Consider the following 22,948-nt stretch of genomic DNA (forward strand, 5'->3'; position numbering starts at 1 on the left):
TCTTGGAAAACGTCGGATTTTATTGAGGAATAGACCAGAGGTTATCCTCTCGGCACGCCCTCCCCAGCCGGCGCGACGAGTCGCTCTGTGCAGACGAGGTCATTGAAGGGGTTAGGGGTGCGGTGGTGGGGGAGGGCGGGTTTTGGACGAGATACGGCTTGGAGGCTTCCCTCGTTATAACCACAGGTCCACCGCGCTTCAAACAATAACGTAAACCAGAAGAAATCGACATGACTGCAGACGCGCATCATTGGCCTTAAAAATAACAGCAGGGCAGGTCTTCCCATGCAATCAAGTGTCCTTTATTTCATCAGGTGAAATCCCGTTGGAGATTTTTCTCGCTTCAAAAATATCAGATAAACCTTGGCAATTTTTTTTTCCTATCAATAATCTTTTAAATTTGGATTCTAAGTCGGGCACACCACGACTTGGATTTGCAAAAACAGATCCTGTGATATCCACATTCACTTTCTGCACAGTTGGTGATTTTTTTCATTTCCCTGCAGAAATATCAGCTGAAAATGCACTGCTGCTTTACTTTTGCTGCGCTACCAATGCTGCATTACTCAGTGCAGCACAACAAAAGCTACCAGACACGTGCCAACCAAGTTGTTATAAAAGCAATGCAAGTTCTGAACGAACTTCAATAGACAGAGCCAACCTACTGAAAAGATGACCGTAATAAAAAAAAATTGGGACTTAACACAAAAAAAATAGTGCACACAGTTGCCAACCAGAAGTAGTGCCACAAGTAACATAGGTACCCAAATGTGCCTTGAATGGCATTCGTTAACACTCGTACTCATGTGCGACAAATCCCACTGCAGCACTTGTGACACTGCTCCTGAAAACATGTGTTTCCTTGCAGCTTTGTCCGTAGATATTTAGCCGTCAATCGCACTATCGTCGGTTGTACAAAAATCAGACAGAGCTTACTTATTGTACTGAAGTATTACGTGGTATTTGAAGTGGACCCCGTACAAACGTGAGCCCCTACTCTTGGATTGTGAAGCCCAGAGCGCCTCCTGAGTGCCTCCCGCAGCACAAACCCACGAACTCCACGGAACACCTTCGTGTGGGGGCCACTCGTGTGTTTCACCTGCGACCGAGGTTTGTGGCCGACGCCTGTGGCGAATCCTTTATAAAACTGTTGCGTGCATAAAACACAAAACCGGGTTGAACGCTCTTTTACAGAGGGGACTAGAGCACTAGTGGTCGCACAAAGTACACTCAGCAACCGCACGTGCAGCGTCCCTCTCTTCAACTCACTCCCACTGGGCAGGGACTGAGGGGTTGGCCTTGGTGTGAGTGGTGAAGGTGGGGGGGGGGGGAGATGGGGGAGAGGAGGGGAAGAAGGTGGAGAAGAATTTGGGGATGTTTGGGGGGCAGGGGGGGAAAGGGGTCGAATAACAGTTGATTCTGTGGGGGAACACAGGTAAAATAGGAAACAATTAGACAAGTAAACTAAACTATCTCGTACAGAATGATTAACATGGGTCTTATTTACTACATACGAGTAATCTCACATTTTGGTCCATTAAGCCAAACTTCTGTAAACAGCATGCTGCAAGAAAACAAATGGTCTGGAAGTCTCACTGGCTGATGGACCAAAATCTTATTTTCTTTTAACACGATGAAAAAGATAATTATTCAGTATATTTTACCCACAATAAACAATGCCAGCACAAACATTTAATAAATGTGAATAGATTGTTGTAAGTGTTATAATATAAAGTGTTTTGTGTGGGCGTTGAGGTGGATCATCGTAAATTCTAAATCCCAAGGGATAATCAGCCACCTGAGAGTAAAGGCCATTATGCAATGGGGCAATCTTGGCTCGAACTTGTCACGAGGAACACATTTACTGTGGGCAGGTACGACAACTTGGTACAGCATTGGCCTATAGTGACAGGTGTTCAGTATAGCCTATGAAAGCAGAGTTTGTCGAAAATAATTACGTGAATATTGGTCTGCAGAGAACAAAACCTTCGTTAGTCATGTTGACCTCTGATTTAAAGTTTATATCCCAGTTGCTCACTTAGGGGGAGCATCCGTTAAATTTGTCCAAATTGGGCATTGACAACTGAGGTGGCCTTGAAAAAACCTGAAAACCAACAAAGCGATTATGTTTCAATAACCCACACCAACTCCATTGGAACACTTAACAACCCACTTTTGGCTTCACGATAAACGTAATAATTAATTACCTAATGTGAACAAAATTCATAATTGGTAGGCAATGAGTATGTGTGGGTAATGCATTTTTACCAGGACACCTCTCAATTTTTACAAAAAAAATACGCAGTAACCGTTCCTAGCAACGTCTGCCACAAACACGCCCGAGTGCATAGAGGCCCCTTCAAAGTAAAACCTTTGCCAGAGCCATCGCCCTGTGTAGTCTGCAGCATACGCACCCTATGTGAGCTTCTTTGCCTTGTTGTATAGCGCATCCACCACCTTGCTCATGCTCTGTATTGTCTCCAGCGCCGACTCGTACGTCTTGTCCACAGGCGGCTCCTCCCACACGATCAGGACGCCCTCGCCCTGGTCAAGGATGCCTGGACATGCGCACGCATGCGTGGATGTTAATGAGAAGCTCCAAGACACACATCCGCTCCGTATGTGTGCTGAACTTCTTTCACACCGTACGTAGCCAACCATGCTAATCGGAGGTGCAGGAAAATTCAAGCATATGCATCAGTGGGAAGAACGGAACTGCAATGGTAGTGAGAGTTAAGAAGCGTTGTGTACAGGTGCACATTGAGGCGTTGATTGCCTTTGCTCATCACCGAATTTGCATTGTGCTGAAATAACCTACCGTAGAACTTCTTGTCCAAAATCATTTGTGAAAGCTTCTTTTCCACCAAGTTCTAAAAATAATGCAATAACTGTTAAGAAACATACGAGATGAAATAAAAACATTCCCTAAAATTTTAATGAGGTAAACAAGCACAAATCACCCCTCCCTTCACAATCCAGTCAATTGTTATGATTTTGCATCAGGACAGATTCAAGAATGAATGAAAATGTTAACATTGTGAATGCAGGACCTATATAGTGACTGTAGGGATTATACAAACCAATCACAAAGAGGAATTATAAATTATTTGTCTTCCAAGACCATTATGATGCATGTATAATGCATGATAATAACGGATGAATATATGCACAATTTACTTAATCCTGCGATTTAATAAAAACACAAGTAGGTACTTACTTTCTTTAGCTTGATGAGTGTTGCCACATGGTCAATCTAAAAGTAAACATATAGCAACGTGTTAAAGCTGAAGAAATGGATGGCAATTGAGACTTATATGGATTTTTTTTATTTTAATAAAAGTGCCGCATGAAGTTTAAAGACTTTTTCAGGAGGCTCCTACATTGGAATGTTTGACTAATTCCATTTTAAGCAGCGTTTTTCATATGTCCTGGAAAAAGTCCATGCATTGCACAGAATACGACTCAAAAGCTCCTCAACTGTATGTATTGAGAACTTTTGGAACACCGTACGTAGCCAACCGTGCTAATCGGAGGTGCGGGGGAAGGACAACAAACTTCCTGGCCACCTCGCCACCCAAGCCTACAACACCTTGTATTCTCAAATAACCAGAATCAACCCTGTAAATATCAAAGATCCAACGACATTGGGCACATTTAGGTTGTCACAATGAGAACATGAGCAGAGAGAGATGGTAGCGGGAGGACGGCGCAGGATGGTTATTAATTTGTTTTACTGCCATCTATTGGCTACTTTGCAGCCCAGCAGGTCTGGGAGTTTTGCACATCTCTACAGGAGCCACCAAGCTAAGCTCCTGAAACACGATCACAGGTATATGATATCATTACCACCACGCTCGGCTCTCAGACTTCCTTTGTTACAGTAGCGGGAGAAAATCTGAGAGCTCGTACCTGTACCCTCGAGAAGGGTTCAATGACGCGGATGAGGTTCTTCTCAAGGAGGTTCTGATAGAGCTTCTCCAGATGCGTCGCGATGATGGGGTCGTTCTGCAACTCCTCCTTGTACTCGCACAGTGCCTGGACAGAATGCGGCAAAGGAAACCCGCATCACTGCCCGCCTGACCATACCTCCACCAAGGAGGTATAAGCGAGTATTTCGACTGATGTGCAGGTGCTGAGTGGTTTTTCGCACTGCAGGAGCATGAAGGAGGGTGAAGGCATGGCGAAGCCTTCATCCATAAGCGAACTGGTCGATGATGATGAGCTTAAGTCAAGCAATGTGACATCTCATGTAGCAACACTGGCTTTGCAACAACAGTGGGATCAAGCAGAAGGAAGCATGGCAAGGTACAATAATAATACATGCATATCCCATTGTTAATCAACTGCTGGATGAAGGCCTCCGCAAGCCATGTCGGTCAACGGCTGCCCGGCTGGCATGAGGCTCTTCATCTCAGGGTCGTAGGTTCCAGCCCCACGCTGGACACACAGCTTTTACCCTGCCTGCTCGTCTAGTCATTAGGATTTGGTGCTCTCAGTAGTAAGGTATGGTGGCATCAATAGAATCAACATCGTGGATTGGCCTCGACTGCCTTTAGGTAACGGATACATTAATTCACAAGAGACTTGCATACAGGTATTTAAAATACGACAGAACTCTTTATACTAATACCCCAGTTTGCATTTTGGGGCTTTCCAAAATAGGTTCGATTTTTTATTCAAGAGAAATTAGAATTTAAAGCTACGGTCATGTGACCAATTGTAAAACTTGAGTCATGTCACTGTGATTTTACTCTTCATCATCACCATCAGCGATGATCTATCCACTGCAGGTTGAAGGTCACATTGAAGCCTCAAAACTGTGCTGGAACACCTGGGACATACAGCCTGTGTAGGTTTTGAAATAGATAAGAGCTGTTGTTTTGTGGATTGTATATTTTTATAAGCAAATATCAAGAACACGTGCAAGGAAATGAATGACACCTAGTGGGGATCTCACCTTGTTGAAATCTGACAGGGAGCGGTCTTTGCTTGCTTGCGCTATACTTTTCATGGCGTCTGTCTGCAAAACAGCAAACAGAGAAGACACGTGTCAGCAAGAGGCTATAGCTACATTAAAATTGTCTTTTTTTGCCAACGGTCAGTATTTGGGGCTGTTAAACGGCTCAAAATAAGTCTCACCTTCCTGCCGGCGTAGCGGAGGGCAAGCTTTCCACTCACTATGTTCTGAACATCTTCAGGCCTGTGACACATTCAAGAAAGGCAGCAATTATCCAATATCAAATCACCCCGAATGTGCAAAAACTCAAATATCAGAAGCCGAGTAGGATTGAACATGGTTAATAATACAGTAGGATTGTGAACCGCTTTAGGAATACAAAGTGCTGAAGGCTTTATGAACCCCTCAAACATTTTGGGCTTTCATCCCACAAAACAGAATCCCATTAATGAAATTGCCAAAACATTTCAATACAGTACCCTCCTGAAAGTTATTCTGGTTAAAATTTTGTTTTTAATGTTTGCATTTCTACTGCAAATGCCTTCTCTAAATGGCCAAGCTGCACAGTCACATTCCTAGACCTGATCACTGCAATCAGCATGGAAACCCCCTAAATCTGCAAGGGCGCACGTCAAAAAAATATCCAGCGGATGGGTGGAAATACTTACGTGTTGAGCATGATCTTGCACAGCAGCATGTATTTGAGGGCAGTGATGGCCCTTGGGCTGTCGATGGAGTCGTATCCCTCGAAGGCTTCGTAGAAGTAGGAGTAAGCCGTCTTCCAATCCTTCTCCTCAGCCGCATGGATTATTCCTTAGGGTACAAAAATTACAATGCTGACAATCTGCTCATGTAAAGTGATCGGTGCCCACGTGTCAATTACTCTCACCTCAGACTAGCGCGGTTGGCCACGTGCAAAATAAGTTAAACATACATACACTCAATGCAGAATTGTGAATACGCACCATCCATTCTGATCCAGGAACAGATCATACGGCTATGGCAGAGTTATGAAGGACTAACACAAGCTTGCATTATTAAAACAAAAATAGCATTATAACGCATAATATCCAGAGGTGTAATGATGCATCAATTCATTAATATCGATTATTATCCTCATAATACTTGCATTGAATTGTGTTAATTATTTATATATGTACTCTATGCAAGTCGTTTACATGTCCCCTCCTGCCACCAGAGGTAATGCAATGCACCAAACATGAGTCAGAATTCATCGATTTGTGGGCCTACTAATCTCAACTCCACATGACATACACCATCCTTATGCTGACTCTTTTAGCCAATAGCATTGCAGTTTGGGAATTGACAATATGCTCATTTATCCAGGAAAGTCTTACCGAGCCTTAAGACTCTTTTTCAGGATAGTCCTGTCAAGTTTTTTCAGAAGGGGTGATGTCACTTTGTCCAATCCCAACTGAGTAATTTTCAGGTAACTTTTCAGCATTTGGGAATTTTGCCAACACCAGTTACAGATTCTTCTTACCGAGGCACAGGGTATTGCCACTGCGCCACCCTGCTGCCAAAATATACAAATTAACTTGCACAATTCTCACACTAATGGCATGGCCACAGCACGGCATGCACACACACACCTGACTGCATGTCAAGAGCCGCCTGCATCTTGGGGGGGCAGTAGATGCCGTTGGCCGTGGTGCGTGCGGACGTGAGGGCGGCACGCGCCCGCGGGAGATTGCTGAGTGCGTGGTAGGTCTTGCTCTCCATGAGTTGCACCTCCACCAGCAGCGCCTTGTCATCCAACTTCTTCAGCTCCCGCAGCAGCTGGGAGCCTGCAGCAGTAGCAGCAGGGGGAGAAGCAGCACAATCAACAGAAGTACATGTAGTGGAATAAACAGCAGAAGCAGCAGAAGCAAAATCAGCAGATGGAACAGAATCAGGAACAGGATTAATATCAGAAAGAATAGCGGGAGCAACATCAGAAAAAGCACCAAGACAAAATATATTAGAAGTACAGTATTGCCAATTAGCAAAACAGCAGCTGGAGCAACAGAAATTGGCAAAGGGATGGTGTTAAACAGCAAGAGCATATGGAAGACACTGAAAGCGTAATGGGGGAAACACTGAGGACCACCAATGAAAATAAGAATGAACACAGGAAAACTATTGGGGAGAATGAGGTTGATAAGTTGAATCAAAGTACGATGAGGTGAAAGCAAGAGGCAGGCTTGACAACTCACCGAGCTGCAGGGCTTCTGGGTACCGCTTGGTGTCAAAATAAAGCGCCACGAGCCGAGCCTGTGGTGACACGCCACAATCAGAGTGAAACATGAGTGCTCCAGTGAAGCCTACAATTACATCAACTTCAGCGTGACAACACGTTGTTCCTTCCCCTCTGCTGGAGCACTCATGTACCCTTGGAAAGGGCCTTTGCCCGATTACAAATTGTATTATCTTTTCTTAGCTTTAATAAAAAAACATTTAGTCTTTGTTCACCTTACGTTCCAATTATTAATACACGTTTGAGCAAAAGTCTGCTTAATGCCAACATCGCTCCCATGCAGTGAATACAACACATTTGTCATGACAATATTTTATTTCTATACCTCAAGTGCCTGCCTCAGAAATGTCCTCTTCTCTGCTTTGGCCCATTCAATGCACTCCAAGCACAGGTCAACCTAGGAAGCAGACAAACTCGGCATTACCGATACATCGCAAATGTGCAACAAATACACAATCCAAGGTCATCGCATGGTAAATCACATGAAACGTATTATTGGACAAGGGAATTCAATAAATCACGAATAGAACTTAAATAATACTATAACCTAAGTCAGTATGATTTAAGAAAAACAATTGTTGTGAATGGGGTATAACTCGCATAAGAGTTTTTACCATATTAAACGTTTATATATTTTTTGTGATACAGCTGCCATCTTGCAGAACAGCGGAGGAAATTTTTCACCACACGAGAACAAGGGTCATTCCCCATCTACTACTCGATATATACCAAAATAGCTCCGATATAAGTTACACAATTATTGTCTCTTTACTTATAAAGGACGTGGTACAACGAAAGAAAATGGATAGTAGTTGTGACTGGAGTAAATACAAAATGAAAATATGAGCAGCGGACCCCATTGAATAACCTGACTTTGGGCTTAGCATTATTTAAGATGCATTCCGAGCTTTGTCACTCTTGGGGGTGAACAGGAGACGGCAAGCGTGTGGTTACATGGGAAGAGAGTGTGACGCACCTCCTGTCCCGTGGCCGCCTCCATGTCCAGGAACATGTCGAGCAGCGAGCGCACCAGGCGCGCCGCCTTCGCCTTGCTCACAGAGTTCAGGAACGGCCGCACAAACTTGAGAAGCCCTCCCAGCTCTGAGGCACAGGACGTGCAAGGACAGAGCGGAGCGTGAAATCAGCGGAGGAGTTCCATACATTTCAGTTCAGTACATGTTCTAATCACAACCACACTGCTACGTCTACTTTAAGAATGCAAAACCTATTCTTGTACATCTCCATTGTAGAAGCGGCTTCTTGTATCAATGGGATGTTATTTGGCTTCCAATTAAAATTTTAGAACACAAACATTGTCACTATTTGTGTTACTAGATTTCCTGTGGCTATAACAAACTGGGCACCAGAATTCAGCATTTTAACATCAATGTTGAACTCCTAAAGATAACTTAATCTGTGGGCCCCATGTAATAACAATGAATCATAAGAATCCTAAAAGTGCCTTTGACCATGTGTTTATGAACTGTGTATATGTGGTAACTGCTCAAATGCGCACTAAAGTACACGTTTAGGATATATATTTTAATCAATAGACATGAAGGTGTAATCACATCTCCCTGATGTTGCGACATGAGCTGTGACGTAACAATATTTTGTGCGGCAAGACTTTCCAATAAATGCAACTTATAAAAGTACGAATTGGCATATGGGCGATGTCATCAGCACTCAAAGACTTTTGCAGAGATAAGACTTGTTCAATGCCAATGTAACAGCAAATGTCCTGCACATGCATATTAGTAAGAGTGTGCATAGCAATAAAAGGCAAAAAAACGAGTTATGCATGATTAGACGTAAGTTGTTAGGAGTAGAATAGTGTGGTTGGAGAGGGTTATTTATACCGGCGGCCTGGCCAGTCTTGGCCAAAAGCCCCCCCAGCTCCAGGATGCTCTGCTCCTTCACCCGAATGGCTTCTTCATCCTCGTCTTCCACATCTCGTTTGACTGCAGAGATGACGTTAATCAAACGTTACTTCAAGTCGCACTTTATTTTAGAAAATAAATATCCTATATTTTTGCACAGGAATTGGTAAAATTTCGATTTTGCAAAAGAATGTGCACGAGTTCACATCCAGAAGAGCATCAAGATGACCATCAACATATTTTCAATAACAATAAAATATACCTTCTCCAAAATACAATATTATTTTCATATCAACATGGGGATATGGAGCTGCGTTGAGGATGACTGGTAAAATTTGGCTACAGCAAAATAGCGTCCTCTAGATTTCAAAGTCAGAACAACATTCAGTTGAACACTTAAAAATCATTAAAATGAAAAAAAAATAACGCATATACAGACAATATTATAATACAAATATACGCTTTACAATTACATTGCAACACAATTAAAGAAACGAACACACATTTTCCATAAAAAATAAACACATTACAGTATTTGCAATGACCATAACAGCAAAATCACCGACTTTAGTAATAAATAAACGCTTCATAAAAATAACACTAATAACGCTCATCATAAATTAACCATGGAGAGACTTTTTTAAAGTTCATTCCTAATTAACTGCCAGCTCTTTTATCTTGGGTTCTCATTCATTCACTGCGTCTCTCAATGTCCCATTCGTCGTTCCAAAACAGCCGTGCACCAACCATCAAAATTGTAGCTGAAAAGGACTACGCTTTGAAAACTGTGTTATTGCTAAAGTTGTTTTAATCATCATTACACTCACCTAAAATAACAGTCACATGCGTGAACCAGCCTACGAACACCTTTTTTTCACCACAGCATCAAACATTGTTTTGTGAATCTCAGCCCATTCCGAATCTGTATGGATGAAAAATAGATGCGATAATCCACATGCTTATGTGTAATGTCTTCGTAATGCTATACCACCCGTCTGGTATACAAGGTAAAAACTGTAATGGAATTCGTGCAAACGAGGCTGGTGAGAGGACAACAAGCATGACTCATTGAAGTTAAAAGGCCGGCATTGTGGGTACATTTTTTGGCATCCGTTTCCTTTCCAATTGGCATTGTACACCTGTGAGCTTGTCTAAATTACAAGTCGGTTCAGAAAGGCAAACGTGTGCAGTCAAAGTAATAATATAGTGTCTCTCTGAACCAGTTTAATTTTACTTAAGATCATAGTCCTCACCTACAATTCTAATGGGTTGTTGGCACGGCTGCTGTGGAACAGGAACGGCGGGTGGGTGAAACCGGAGTTTATGACGATGATAGTAAAACGTGTCCGAATGAGAAGACGAGATTTATAAGAGTTGCCGCCACAAAGAAGCATAACAGGGAGAATATTAACACTTAAACAAGGCTACCGCATTAAACACTAACAGCACGGATACCACTCATGCCAGTATTACTGATACAGTAATATTAACATTAATATTAAAAACTCCCAAATAACTGACACAACCAATAAATTAAACATTACTAATAACAGCCATTATACTATATTGACAATAGAACTACCAACTACAAAGCAACAATACTTATCAATGAAAAGAACATTCCCAAATATAGGTTTTACAACACTATTAATTATGAATCATGTTTAAAACAATAACCCTACCAACCACACCACTAATTATAACACTATTCACGCGGACACTTCTCTACTAACACTTACCCACTGAAACAATTCCACCAACAGAAGCCATTTACACCTAGGGCACGAACACCTCCAGACACAGCTGCGCTACTACTGCTAACACAACAACCACTATTACTAGCGTGTATAAATGCTAACAATCGCTACAAATGACTGCGAGAAACCCCGTGAAGTCGACCACAACACTCCTCTTGAGGCGCATGTGCCGCGCGGCCTGGCTTCTAGGCGAGGCGTGACTCAGCCGAATTGAACACCGGCCCCGCGCCGCGCGCCTTGGTCTCCCTCGTCCCCGTTTCGTGTGGCCGTCTCTCCTTTTTATGGTCCCTTCCTGTCCCCGTCACCGCTCCGTCACACCCGCGCTCACCGAGCTGGTGGAGGATGTCTATGGAGGTTTTCTGATCGCAGTGCAGGAGCGACTGCGCGCGATTCAACTCCACCGCGGCGGCCGCCATCTTCAAACTCGCGTCAGTAAGCCCCGCCCCTCTCCAACTGACCCCGCCCCCTCCCCGCGACCCCAGCCCCGCCCCTCTCCAACTGACCCCGCCCCCTCCCCGCGACCCCAGCCCCGCCCCTCTCCAACTGACTCCGCCCACCTCCCCGCGACCCCAGCCCCGCCCCTCTCCAACTGACTCCGCCCCCGACGACCCCAGCCCCGCCCCTCTCCAACTGACCCCGCCCCCTCCCCGCGACCCCAGCCCCGCCCCTCTCCAACTGAGGGTGGGGAGGGGCTGAGTGGGGAGGGTGGGGAGGGTGGGGCTGGGTGGGGCTGGAATGTGTTTAAGTAATACGTACATCTTACAATTTCTCATAGAGGAAACACATGCTAATTAACTGATTACTAATCGATCATATAATTACAATACCCCCTCCTCCGCCTATGATGTCTGCACCTGCTGCTCTATTTAAGACTGGAAGCAGGTGGATTGATTGCTTCACTATTCTGGCAAATCACCCGATGATGCTGGATGGAAGGAGGGGGTATTGTAATTATATGATAGATTAGTAATCAGTTAATTGGCATGCGTTTCCTCTATTAGGAATTGTACTTGCAAGATGTATTACTTAATAACACGCTTCCGGGCCACACTAAGCCTGTAGCTGGTCAGAGTAGTTCAAACTATTTGTATTTCTCTTAATGTTGTGGATTTACTCTCCAACACACCGGTGGGCTGAGGTAGGAAACTAATTGGCGCGTTGTCTACGTGACAAACCTTACTGGCTGTGTCGGGTGGTGGAGAGTTACGACACAGTTATACTGGTAGGAACCTCCTGGTTACATCAGCCCACAGGGGATTATTGTGTCCGTCCGTCGTGAATCCAAAAATGGGAGGGGTGGGGCTGGGTGGAGAGGGGAGGAAGGGTGGGGAGGGGCTGGGTGTGGAGGGGAGGGTGGAAAGGGGAGGGTGGGGAGGGTGGGGAGGGTGGGGCTGAGTGGGGAGGGTGGGGGGTGGGGAGGGGCTGGGTGGGGAGGGTGGGGCTTGGTGGGGAGTGGAAGGGTTGGGGCTGGGTGGGGAGGGGCTGGTCACCCCGTGGTGCCCTTATAAAACTCAACGTTGAGTTTTTTAAAACCCCCCACCCTCCCCACCCAGCTCCACCTCTTCCACCCCCACCCAGTCCCACCCTCCCAAACCCTCCCCACCCTCCCTCCCCTCCCCAACCCCCCTCCCCACCCAGCCCCTCCCCACCCTCCCTCCCCTCTCCACCCAGCCCGACCCCTCCCATTTTTGGAATCACGACGGACGGACGGACACAATAATCCCCTGTGGGCTGATGGAACCAGGTGGTTCCTACCAGTAAAACAGCAAAACTCGAGACTCGACGCGCAATGCTTATGGACCGTATCTGTTCTGAGGCAGCTACTAACGGATGTTTTAATCGTTTGTTAAACTGGCCACCGACACGTCATCGTTATGTTTAAACTGTAAAGTAATATATTTACGTGGTTAATTGCTATTTACAATTATTAGTTTTTTATACTCTTAGGTTTTTTCGGTAAAGTCACGTAGGTAAAAATAAATGATACAAATTATAGAAATAATAATAGAAATTACATTATTAATATTCTTTTATTGCTATTATGTTTCTATTATTTTTAATAAAAATAATAGAAACATAATAGATTTTTTTAAATTATAATTTTATTTACATTATTATTTCTATTATTTTTATTATTTATTTTTACCTACGTGACTTTACCGAAAAAACCTACGAGTATGAATCCTTGCAGTCACGAAAGCTTCAAATCTAGAATTTATAGTTTTGTCCACGCCCACGATCTGACGACTGACCCGGCATTAAACGATCTGCCTACCCATTGGTTCTTCGTAAATCACGTGGTTAGCGCAGCAGACCAATGGGGACGCGAGAGGGCATCTTGTAGCGCGACCTTTGCCCTCTGTACAGAAGGACGGGGTCGTCACCCGAAACGTCGGCTGTTCTATTTCCGTATCATTGTACGTCCAAGGCAGTGGTTGTGTTGATATTTATATGTATACAATCGTGTACATCACTGCTGGTGTAAGGACATAACAGTGTTTGCAGTGGCCTTGAAGCCGCCGCCTTTGCTGTTGTTGTTCGGTGGTGGTGGTGGTGCCAAGGGCCGAGGCCGCCGGTGTCTCAGCGCCGCTTCGTTGCTGTCGACGATTCGTCGCCAGGAGCGAGATGCACCACCCGACACGGGCAGGCGTGCGGGGCGGCCAGGACCAGTTCAACTGGGACGACGTGAAGACGGACAAGTACAGGGAGAACTACCTGGGTGAGACGCGGTGGCGGCCTGGCCTGGCCACAGCCTGAAGCAGGCCGCGCTCTTTATGCACTTTTCGTCAGAGCCACGCGGCCCACTCGGAGTGAATCATTCCGGCGGCTTTGGAATAGATTGTAGACCGGCTCGGGCATCAGTGTCTCATCAGCAGAGTCGGGGTTTGCTTGGCCAGTGCCGGTGAACTGTCAGATCGTTACATATACAAGCGCTCGCTGATAGATGCGAGTTTATTTGCTACACGGATTATCCTGTTGCCCGGATATTTCACAAGGGAGAAACGAGCACAGCAACAAAGACCAAACATCAATATTTTACATTGCTCCCAGAATGTCGTGCCGCTAATTGATATGGGTTTTAGTTCCACGCAAAACGATGTAATACATAACACGAAATAAGCAGCGTCGTTGTGGGGAAAGTAACCAAATAAGCTAATGAAACGACATTTGAAAAACGTGGTTTGCTTATTTTATCTTCTTGGTTCTTTCGGTAAAGTAACGTAGACAGGAAATAATAAAAATAAAACATAAAATAAAATTCTCACGACGTTTCGGCCACAACGCAAGCTGACGCTGTCATTCCGACAGCCCTGTTCTTCACCTGAGGACGGCTGCTTGCGTTGTGGCCGAAACGTCGTGAGAATTTTATTTTATGTTTTATTTTTTCTTATTTCCCTTCTACGTGACTTTACCGAAAGAACCAAGAAGATGAATCCCTGCAGTCACGAAAGCTTTCAATCGAAATTTGCTTATTTTACTTATACCGTACAGGCATTCTTAACAACAACGCTAATGGTAATTCTATGTTGTTGATACAGCACTCATAAAAAAGCGCTCAATAATAAAATTGTGTTAACTAAAATAGGCTACGCATCGTTCCCATATTTGCCGCGTCACGTAAAACTATAAAAGCCTAGTAGTTAAGCATTGGTTTAGCAAAGCTGATTGCTGATGAGATACTGAAGGTCGAAACCGGTCCAGCGTTTCCTTTGTGTTAAACCAATGCTGCTGACAAACGTCACGATAGCAGGTGGAAAGATACTTTTTACGTGGAGACGCATGGGAAGTCGTATTTTCTGGAGCTATGGCATCGGTAAAACTCTCCATGGAGCTCACATACCATACGGATTGTGCTTTTTTTGCACGGCCCGAAACGTTTTAACACTAGTTTGTTTGCATTTAAATGTGTTCAAAATTGCCGTCACCGTCTTCAGGACCCTCCAAGGAGTTTCCCGTTTGTCCTCCGGTCAACTATATTCCACGACCCTTCAATTGTCCTCCGCTCCAGCAACCAAGGCCGTCTGTCCAAACTCAAAACCCTCAATCAACATTCGCTGAAGTAGTGGATGCTCCTCTGTTGTCAGCCCCATTGTGTGATATTCCCATTACCTGACCATCTTCCCTGCACACCCTTCCCCTGTTCAAGTTCAGGCTCAATACCTTTTTTGTCTGTTAAGTGTCATAATCTGGAGTCTTAACTGCCTCTGGCCTGTAACTTTTTGCCTCTCCGTTTAAAGAAATCCTCAACACTCCACTCTTCGTTAAACTCTAGGATGTGCATGTTTCACACATTTTGCAGTCTTGAGGAAGTCATCCAAGTAGCATTGTAATACTTTAAAAAGTGGCCCTTCATGCACCATTAGTTAAATAGCAACATTGATGTTTAATAAAGTGGACTTTCAACTCCAAATTAGTGGGTTTTTAGCCTTAGGTTACTTTTACTGTACCTTTGATTGGGACCTTTGTAGCACGTTACTACACCAATACAAATAATCATTTGGTTACTGTGATGTCGCGTTGGTGCAGGAAATTCACTGATGGCACCCGTGGGCCGTTGGCAGAAGGGCAAGGACCTATCATGGTTCGCAAAGGATAAAGATGGGACCAATCGGGCACTATCTCGGCAAGAAGAGCTGGCGGCTGTGAAGCAAGCTGAAGAGGAGGCACTTATGACTGCACTGTGAGACAAACCGCCCAGTGGCATTATATTAAGTCACGCAAAGTGTTTAACTTAGAGTGCAGTTTAAGTTGGGAACCATAACAAGTTCAGAACTGTATAGTCTTATTGAAAACATGAGCTGGGTTTGCCAATAATTTTTTAAGCAAATGGTGAACAGTTTGAGCACATGCCATCATTTACTGTGCAGATATGGTTCCTGATAAAAGCTACGACTTGACATTCTCATGTTTTGAAAACGTTCCAGAGGATACAAGAATGTGAAGAAACAGCCCACTGGACTGACACGTGAGGTGAGTGTGACGATTAGGTTTTTAACATGTACATGCATCCTAAAATAGGCATACGACTAGGCAAAAGAGTACATTTATACATGCTCATAATTTCAGTGTTCAATGTATTATCTTGTCAGGAATTTGCGGACATCTGCAAGCGAGGGACATTGGAAAGGGATGAAAAGGACATCGAGCGAGTTTCTGGTTTCGGCTCTTCACGGTGAGGATTATCTTGATAACAGAATTTAAGAATAATTGGTGCATTTTAAGATTATTTTTAATGTGGCTTTGTCCTTATGTTTTTGCAGCCCTTCCCATATGCTGTCAAAGGAAGACAAAGAGGCTCAAAAGCAAGGATTGGCTGTCTTCACGGTGGGACTTATTGCTTGTATTTTGGGTTTGTCAGATTGAGCTTTCAAGGATAATTGGCCAACACACTCCATTAATCTTTTTATAATTTTGCAGCATCATCAGGCTGATAAGAAAGTGACTACTGAGAACACAGACAAAGAACAAAAGAGGTACCATAAAAACACCATCTGAAGATGTTTACGTTAATTATGAAATTGCAGATTGTAAAATTAACAAGTTATATTTAAATGCAAATTGTTTTCAATTGCAGGAATAAGAAAAAGAAATCTAAGAAAGAAAAACGTAAGAAAGAAAAGAAAAAAAAGCACTCCAAAAATACAAATATCAGTGGCTGCTCGTCCTCTGACTCAGAAGATGGAAAACGGTTCTCCAGCACGTAAGTCTTGCCCAGATTTTCACATCGATATTTTCACAGATTTTTTGGTAAGCACAGGCCCAAAGTGTCAGGTTGGTCACCTGCAGTATTGTGACTGAACACTATGGATTAGAAGATAGCATTGGTGGTAGTGACATTGGTGTTAATGGCATTTCTGAAACCATTACAGTAACTTTATATTTGTCCGCAGTAAACAGAGGCAATCTCCACGTCCATCGGAACTGGACACAAAGTCAAGATACGATGGCAGAAAGGAGCACGAGAGAATCCCTGGGCCTCGGCACAGGAGCAACTCGGATTGCTCCATGGAGAGAGATGGGCCTGGTGGCAGCCACAAGCGCCCACGCCGCACATCGCCACCGCCGAGGCAGCAGAGAGGCGTTTCCATCAGAGACCAACACACATCAAGGCACAGACACGACTCTGACAGCTCGCAGGAGGGCAGGGAGAGGAGGGATTGCAGGCGCACCCGAGACTCATCACCACACAAGTCCAGACATGGACGCCCCTCCCACAGCCCTGGGGGCCCCAGCTTGCATGGCAGACGCTCACCCCCATCCACACGCCCATCACAGCAACGTCGACGCAGACACGACTCGGACTGAATATTCAAAAATCTGCTGTCCACTGAATACTGCAGATTTTTGTTCACTGCTTTGTATTTTTATGTAATGAATGAAAACGTGTGATGTCTGTCAATAAACCAGTTACTTTATAATGGTGTTGATTTGAGTTTAAACATATTTACATGCTCATCATTTAACTGTTTACAGCACTGTCAAACACCAACATGTATTTTTGTCCTTTACTTTATTACAATAGTTTTGATTTCTCCATCATATAAAACAAAGACCCAACTACCACAAAAACACATAGCAAAGCAATCAACGTCTGAATGTTTCCAACTACTAATATAACCTAGTCTATTTAAAAGGGCCTGACCATCTTTACAGGATATATAAATTCAACAACTTGCAATTTACTGCAATAACTCAAGGAATGGTAATGGTAACAAAACCCAAAGACAAAAAAATTCATCCCATACATTTGCACATAATGCAATGGATGTGAAACAACAACTTGCATTTGCTTCCAAACAACATATAACCCAGATGGCCTGCACTACGTTGGGGGAGGCCTTAATTTACCAGTGGATTGAAACACTTGACAAAAGCAGCGCATTTGGAAATCAATGCCATTCTAGATGAAGTTTTAAATGCAAACTTGCCCTTCACAGGTTTTGCAGTCAGGCAAATAAATGTGTGATCTTGAATGTTTGGAATATAATTGTTTTAAAGCCAGGTTTATGCACGACAAATGGCTGTGGTTATATCCACTGCACTTGCTCTCATCTCATTGTCAATTGAAGCCAAACTTGAGCCCACCCCAGCACACCGACCTGATAACCTGCTCAACAGTAGTTTGCACTTCAGCCCTATGTTTTTTGTATTGAAAAAGGCATAAATAAATATGGAAATCAAAAACACACCTTACAGCTTTACCTGCAATCACAACCCCCCCCCAGTGTTTCTATGATCCTCCATGAGCATCTGGATTCACAATGCAGCCAAATTGAGTAAGCATAGATTGGAAGGTTAAAAGCAACATTTGCAGTAACTTCTGTTTTTTATGCACCTAATTGTAAGGAACACCTCTGCTCCGCACCACCACCATTACACACACAAGCAAAAGTTCCATGCCTCGCTGGGATTGGGAATTGGGGAGTTTAAGGTGGATGGGGTGAGAGGACAGTGAAGGAGGGATGGGGTGGCTCTCATGACTGACGCTGGTTGCCAGGCAACAGCTGCGTGCATCACTTCCGGTTCTTGAGCTGGTTGGACAGCCAGTCAAGGCCCTCGTAGAGGCCATCACCACTGGTGGCGCACGTCGCCTGGATGTACCAGTTCCTGTGGCGCAGCGAGTGCAGGCCCAGCTTGTCTGTGATCTCGGCTGCATTCATCGCGTTGGGCAGATCCTGTCGAGGGAGGAAATGAGCGTTTATGTGGATGCTTATGACCAGGGCTTGATTTTCCATGGAATATTTTCTGGGTTACTGGTAGGCATGTTGTGACTCGGGAGCCACAGCCATAGTGGAACGTATACACGGGATGTGTACTGGGCATATTATTTCTGGGTCACCGACGCAGACCGATTGAGCTGAAATTAATAGCTGCCAATTACCACATCACCCAGCATACATCTCATCCCCATTATATTTTGAAAACTAAGTAAATTTGAGCCTGGATAGTGCTTGGATAGGTGACCATGCATTAAAACAGCTGTTGTACGCTGTTGCGAGGATACATTGTTAGCAGAGGGGAGTGCAGTAAGGAATAATTAACGATGCTACAACATCTATGTTCCCCGTCTTCACCAACCCTCACTGACCAGCATGTGCAGTAGTCAAATAACCCAGATGGCCTGCACTGCATAGGGAAGGCCCTCATTTACCAGTGAATGGACAAGATTCCAACTTTCCACAAAAATAAGCGTTTCAGTGAGGGAGCACATGTTAGCGACTGGCAGCAAAACTATATGACACAAAATAAATATTCAAGTTACCTGTTTGTTCGCGAACACCAGTAAAACAGCATCTCGGAGTTCATCTTCAGCAAGCATTCTCATCAGCTCCTCCCTTGCCTCGTTCACACGTTCCCGATCATTACTGTCCACCACAAATATCAGCCCTGCAGAAACAGTTGTTTACGTCAACCTCTCAGCACTGCGACATGAAACCACTTTGCTTTATCTCAAGTAAATGGACACTCGACTTACGAATAGCATCTCAAACTCAGCCAATTATTCTTTCAGTGGCAACATCACTGACAACTTTAATGTTTATGTATCCTTCAAAAAAATGCAATAAACACATACCTTGCGTGTTCTGGAAGTAGTGGCGCCAAAGTGGACGAATTTTGTCTTGACCACCCACGTCCCACACCGTGAAGCTGATGTTTTTGTATTCCACAGTCTCCACGTTAAACCCTAAACACAGAAAACTGCTCATTAGATGGGTGGAGCATGTACTGTATAGCTCGGCACCTGTCATAGTCACCTGGCACCAACCACAAATCGACAATGGGATCAGCACTATAGTTGAACGTTTATGGCGGGTGTCAACAATGAGCTGGTTATTCATCTGTGGCGAGGGCAACCTGTGGATTGCCCATTGTTAGCCACTCCTACAAAGGTACATAGCCAGAATTAAAACTTTGATGAAGTATTGCTGCAATGACCCCCAAACCACCATATTCTCTCTACAATATAATATTTCACTCATCTGCCTCTAGCCCTGAACACTGCCTAGCAGGAACCATGCCAAGACAATAAAAACAATGATAAATTAACTTCGTGGTGTGGTACCTATAGTGGGGATGGTCGTGACGATTTCTCCCAACTTAAGCTTGTACAGGATTGTAGTCTTTCCAGCTGCATCAAGTCCCACCATCAAGATGCGCATTTCCTTCTTGCCCAGCAAGTCTTTAAACACACTAAAAAGGCTCCCCATGGCTGCAGAGATGAAGGCACAACTGTAAAATTCCAAACAAAAAACAGTGTTATCTCCATGGCCTGTTGCGTCACAGAAAATACAATTACAGTACAATTGATGTTTTATAACTGACATTAATAGCAATGTACAGGGTAAATGTTCACTTGAGATATATAAGTGGCTCATTTCATAAAACTTAATTCCACTGAGTTTGCAATTTAAAGACAACGAAAAAACGTAAACTTTTATACGACCAGTCACACATGTGCCCACTTTACAATGTGCATGTATATCCTGTCCTTGTATACAGTTGGAAGATTTCTGAATACGTATCTGTTTTTATATAACTACTGATGACAAAATAACTGCATTGGCAGTGGTACACAGGTACGAATAAAACTCGTCATATTCATTAAAAGCTGTCTTATGCCAGAACTGACGCTTTAGGCAACGTCCCTTCACACAGGGAACCGAGATGTGCTACAGCTGAGTTATAAAGTTCTTTACACTGTGCCTTAATAAAAAGTTCAACTTGAAGTAGACAAATGAAGTTAAAAACGGTCAAAAACGGTTCATATCAACTTAGCATTTTCGGTTTTATTCAGGGAACCAGTGTAAATGTTGATTTACAAATTATACAATATTCATATTTCAAGAATCTGGTCTGCAGCGTAACTCTCCGAAACGTCGGCCTATTTGATATTGCTCTGTTAGCAGGCGGTAATAATGATGAATCGGAAGATTTTTGCTTTATTTACTTTAATTAAACCATCCAGTACTGTACAGCACAGTACGCGTTTGGTGACATTTACTTCCTGGATTGGGAGATTCCACGTCGCAGTCAAACTCAAGTTAGTCGACGAGGCAAAATATAAACGGAACTTGATTTAAGAAAAAAGGGGCAAACAGATTACACAGCTTTATGATGCCAATATAAGTAAAACATGTAAGAACCAGTGGCTATACAAAATATGGGGAAAAAACAGTTGCCACATTAAGTGGTTCCGGCAAATGAGACAGGGTATATCCACTGTATAGTATTAATAATGTAGCCCTTTGCCAATACACTGCTGAATTAAGAGCTTCTCAAACCGCGTCTTTCATAGAGATTGTTTGGCCAAAAGTCACCACACTGGTGAGTGTCGGATGGTGAAGAGGGCCTGGGGCTCAGGACTGCAGTTCAAATATCACCCGGCACTGATGTTAGCCATGCCGATTCATAAACGCAGTGCGCTAACCACACTGTTGCACCCAACTCTGAACTACGGATTAAATAGCCAATGTCATCAACTAACCACGGATATCGTTTTTAATCAGAGCAGCCCAAATCAATCAGATTACAAGTTATTGTTGTCCTTCCACGGCAGCGTCGAATTAGCACGGTTGGCTACGTACGGTGCTAAAGAAGTTCAACATACATACAGTTTACTCAGGATGACTCAGAACATTACCACTCATCCTCCCGAGGTCGCTGAAAACAATTAGTTGCCACTATGGAGATTGTTGCCTGTCATGGGAATGTTTAATTTCCACCACGGTCTCCGCGATACCAGCGGAAATGAGCGCCGCCTCCAACACTAACAACCCTGATACTAACCACGTAATTACTATGTTTAATCAGAGTAAAACTACTAGTGAGGGGGGGGGGGGGGTGATCCCTAGCCCACTGAACTATGAACACGTCGAGCTGCGTTCGACTCCCACCACCCACGACCAACACGAGTAGCGAGTGACATCTGAACCGGCCCTTGAACCCCCCCCCCTCCTCTAGCCGCCCTCTTCACACATCCGCACTGGTGAAGTATGGTCAACAACCCCCATTACCGACATGGCCTGGGGTGGGCGACTTCCCCCAGCAGTTGACTGGCAAGCAGCCGCACATTATTAATGTGATTATAATTATCATTCCCATTGCAGTCGTCTCGCAACGAGACTGCCGCACTAGGCCGGAGGCTTCGCCCCCCCCCTTCCTTACCGACTTCCAATGACAACGAGTCGCACCAGACCGAGTGTCGCGCTGACTGGAGCGCGGCGGGTTATTCTCGAAGCGCCCGTAATTCGCTCGCCGACAGCGCAGGGAGGAGGAGGAGGATGAGAAGAAGTCGAGAGGAAAAAAAACTTCACCGCTCGCCGTCAAATACGTCGCGTTTAAAGGCCGGCTCCTCCACGTCGCCGCGCCGCGCATGCGCATTGGCGGGGGGCGGCGCGGGCGATTGCGCAATGCGCTCGCGTCACCGCGGCCACGCCAAGCCCCGCCCCATCCCGCCCGTCGCGAGCGTCCCATTGGTGGGATCGGTCGGACGTCATCACGAGCCCCCGTCCACGCCACCGCCCCCACGGGCCTCTCTTCCCCCCCTCCCCCCCCCAACAACCCGCCCCGCGCGCTGCTGGAGACGAACGCGTGGCGGGAGTGACGTCACGTGCCCCGGGGGCCTAGTTCCCGCCCCTACTCGCAAGCGCGCGCTCTGATTGGTTCACTCTCCGCGTCGCCGCCTCCAGCTCGTCGCACGCGCGCGCGCGCGCTCTGATTGGTCGTTGTAACGTCACACGCCACGCGGGCCGCGCTCGCGCGTGCTGGTTGCGCGTCGGCGAGAAACGCGTGGAGGTGGTGACGTCACCAGCCACCGCCTCGCACTTTCGCCTCGCGCGCGCATGCGCAGTCGGGTTGTGAGGGAGCTGGCGGGCGGGGTTTGACCCCCCCCCCGCTCACGGCCGACACCCGTGGGGGCCATCCACCTCGTGCGCACGCATGGAGGGGGGAGGGGGGTTAACACAAATGCGTAGCATGCGTATGGGGGGGGGGGCTCTACTGACAATGTGTGTACGCATAGGAAACGGTGGGGGGGGGGGGTCAAGCCTCGATAATAATTTGTCTATATTGGGCTTCAAATGAGTTTGATAGTCCG

The 22,948-nt window shown here is 45.1% G+C and overlaps 3 protein-coding genes across 4 annotated transcripts; 1 reads left to right on the top strand and 2 right to left on the bottom strand.

Annotated features, from left to right (window-relative positions):
- On the bottom strand, positions 1-11,291 carry PSMD11 (proteasome 26S subunit, non-ATPase 11). Its single transcript, XM_078860481.1, has 14 exons — positions 11,180-11,291; positions 9,074-9,175; positions 8,191-8,315; positions 7,540-7,611; positions 7,174-7,231; positions 6,571-6,765; positions 5,626-5,770; positions 5,140-5,200; positions 4,958-5,020; positions 3,910-4,035; positions 3,218-3,253; positions 2,819-2,870; positions 2,415-2,558; positions 1-1,419 (listed from the first exon to the last, which is right to left on the bottom strand). Exons 1-13 carry the CDS (start codon positions 11,265-11,267, stop codon positions 2,416-2,418), a joined length of 1,266 nt encoding a protein of 421 aa, XP_078716607.1. The 5' UTR covers positions 11,268-11,291; the 3' UTR covers positions 1-1,419; position 2,415.
- Positions 11,292-13,164: 1,873 nt separating this feature from the next.
- C10H1orf35 (chromosome 10 C1orf35 homolog) lies at positions 13,165-17,264 on the top strand. 2 transcript variants are annotated; one of them, XM_078860483.1, is made up of 9 exons: positions 13,165-13,268; positions 13,413-13,570; positions 15,379-15,532; positions 15,777-15,822; positions 15,942-16,024; positions 16,113-16,176; positions 16,270-16,325; positions 16,427-16,552; positions 16,743-17,264. In XM_078860483.1, exons 2-9 carry the CDS (start codon positions 13,477-13,479, stop codon positions 17,155-17,157), a joined length of 1,038 nt encoding a protein of 345 aa, XP_078716609.1. In that variant the 5' UTR covers positions 13,165-13,268; positions 13,413-13,476; the 3' UTR covers positions 17,158-17,264. The 2 variants fall into 2 exon arrangements, with proteins under 2 accessions (XP_078716609.1, XP_078716608.1); XM_078860482.1 differs by having other exon boundaries at positions 13,165-13,570.
- Positions 17,265-17,347: 83 nt separating this feature from the next.
- On the bottom strand, positions 17,348-22,237 carry LOC144934560 (ADP-ribosylation factor 1-like). Its single transcript, XM_078860484.1, has 5 exons — positions 22,018-22,237; positions 19,916-20,082; positions 19,427-19,537; positions 19,115-19,239; positions 17,348-18,527 (listed from the first exon to the last, which is right to left on the bottom strand). The coding sequence occupies exons 2-5, from the start codon at positions 20,058-20,060 to the stop codon at positions 18,366-18,368; spliced, it is 543 nt and encodes a 180-aa protein (XP_078716610.1). The 5' UTR covers positions 20,061-20,082; positions 22,018-22,237; the 3' UTR covers positions 17,348-18,365.
- Positions 22,238-22,948: the final 711 nt, after the last annotated feature.

Source organism: Lampetra fluviatilis, chromosome 10 (genome assembly GCF_964198595.1).
Source record: "Lampetra fluviatilis chromosome 10, kcLamFluv1.1, whole genome shotgun sequence".
Taxonomy (NCBI): Eukaryota; Metazoa; Chordata; class Hyperoartia; order Petromyzontiformes; family Petromyzontidae; genus Lampetra; species Lampetra fluviatilis.

What these genes read in the sequence shown, in the direction of transcription:
- C10H1orf35 (XM_078860482.1), top strand. Translation starts at nt 13,477, where the DNA reads ATGCACCACCCGACACGGGCAGGCGTGCGGGGCGGCCAGGACCAGTTC. An exon ending in CCACTGGACTGACACGTGAG is followed by an intron (nt 15,823 to 15,941) that starts GTGAGTGTGACG and finishes TTATCTTGTCAG; the next exon opens with GAATTTGCGGACATCTGCAA. An exon ending in ACAGACAAAGAACAAAAGAG is followed by an intron (nt 16,326 to 16,426) that starts GTACCATAAAAA and finishes TTTCAATTGCAG; the next exon opens with GAATAAGAAAAAGAAATCTA.
- PSMD11 (XM_078860481.1), bottom strand. Translation starts at nt 11,267, where the DNA reads ATGGCGGCCGCCGCGGTGGAGTTGAATCGCGCGCAGTCGCTCCTGCAC. An exon ending in TGCAAGATCATGCTCAACAC is followed by an intron (nt 5,201 to 5,625) that starts GTAAGTATTTCC and finishes AATGTGTCACAG; the next exon opens with GCCTGAAGATGTTCAGAACA. An exon ending in CCCTGTCAGATTTCAACAAG is followed by an intron (nt 4,036 to 4,957) that starts GTGAGATCCCCA and finishes CATTCTGTCCAG; the next exon opens with GCACTGTGCGAGTACAAGGA.
- LOC144934560 (XM_078860484.1), bottom strand. Translation starts at nt 20,060, where the DNA reads ATGGGGAGCCTTTTTAGTGTGTTTAAAGACTTGCTGGGCAAGAAGGAA. An exon ending in CACGACCATCCCCACTATAG is followed by an intron (nt 19,538 to 19,915) that starts GTACCACACCAC and finishes TTCTGTGTTTAG; the next exon opens with GGTTTAACGTGGAGACTGTG. An exon ending in TGGTGTTCGCGAACAAACAG is followed by an intron (nt 18,528 to 19,114) that starts GTAACTTGAATA and finishes CTCCCTCGACAG; the next exon opens with GATCTGCCCAACGCGATGAA.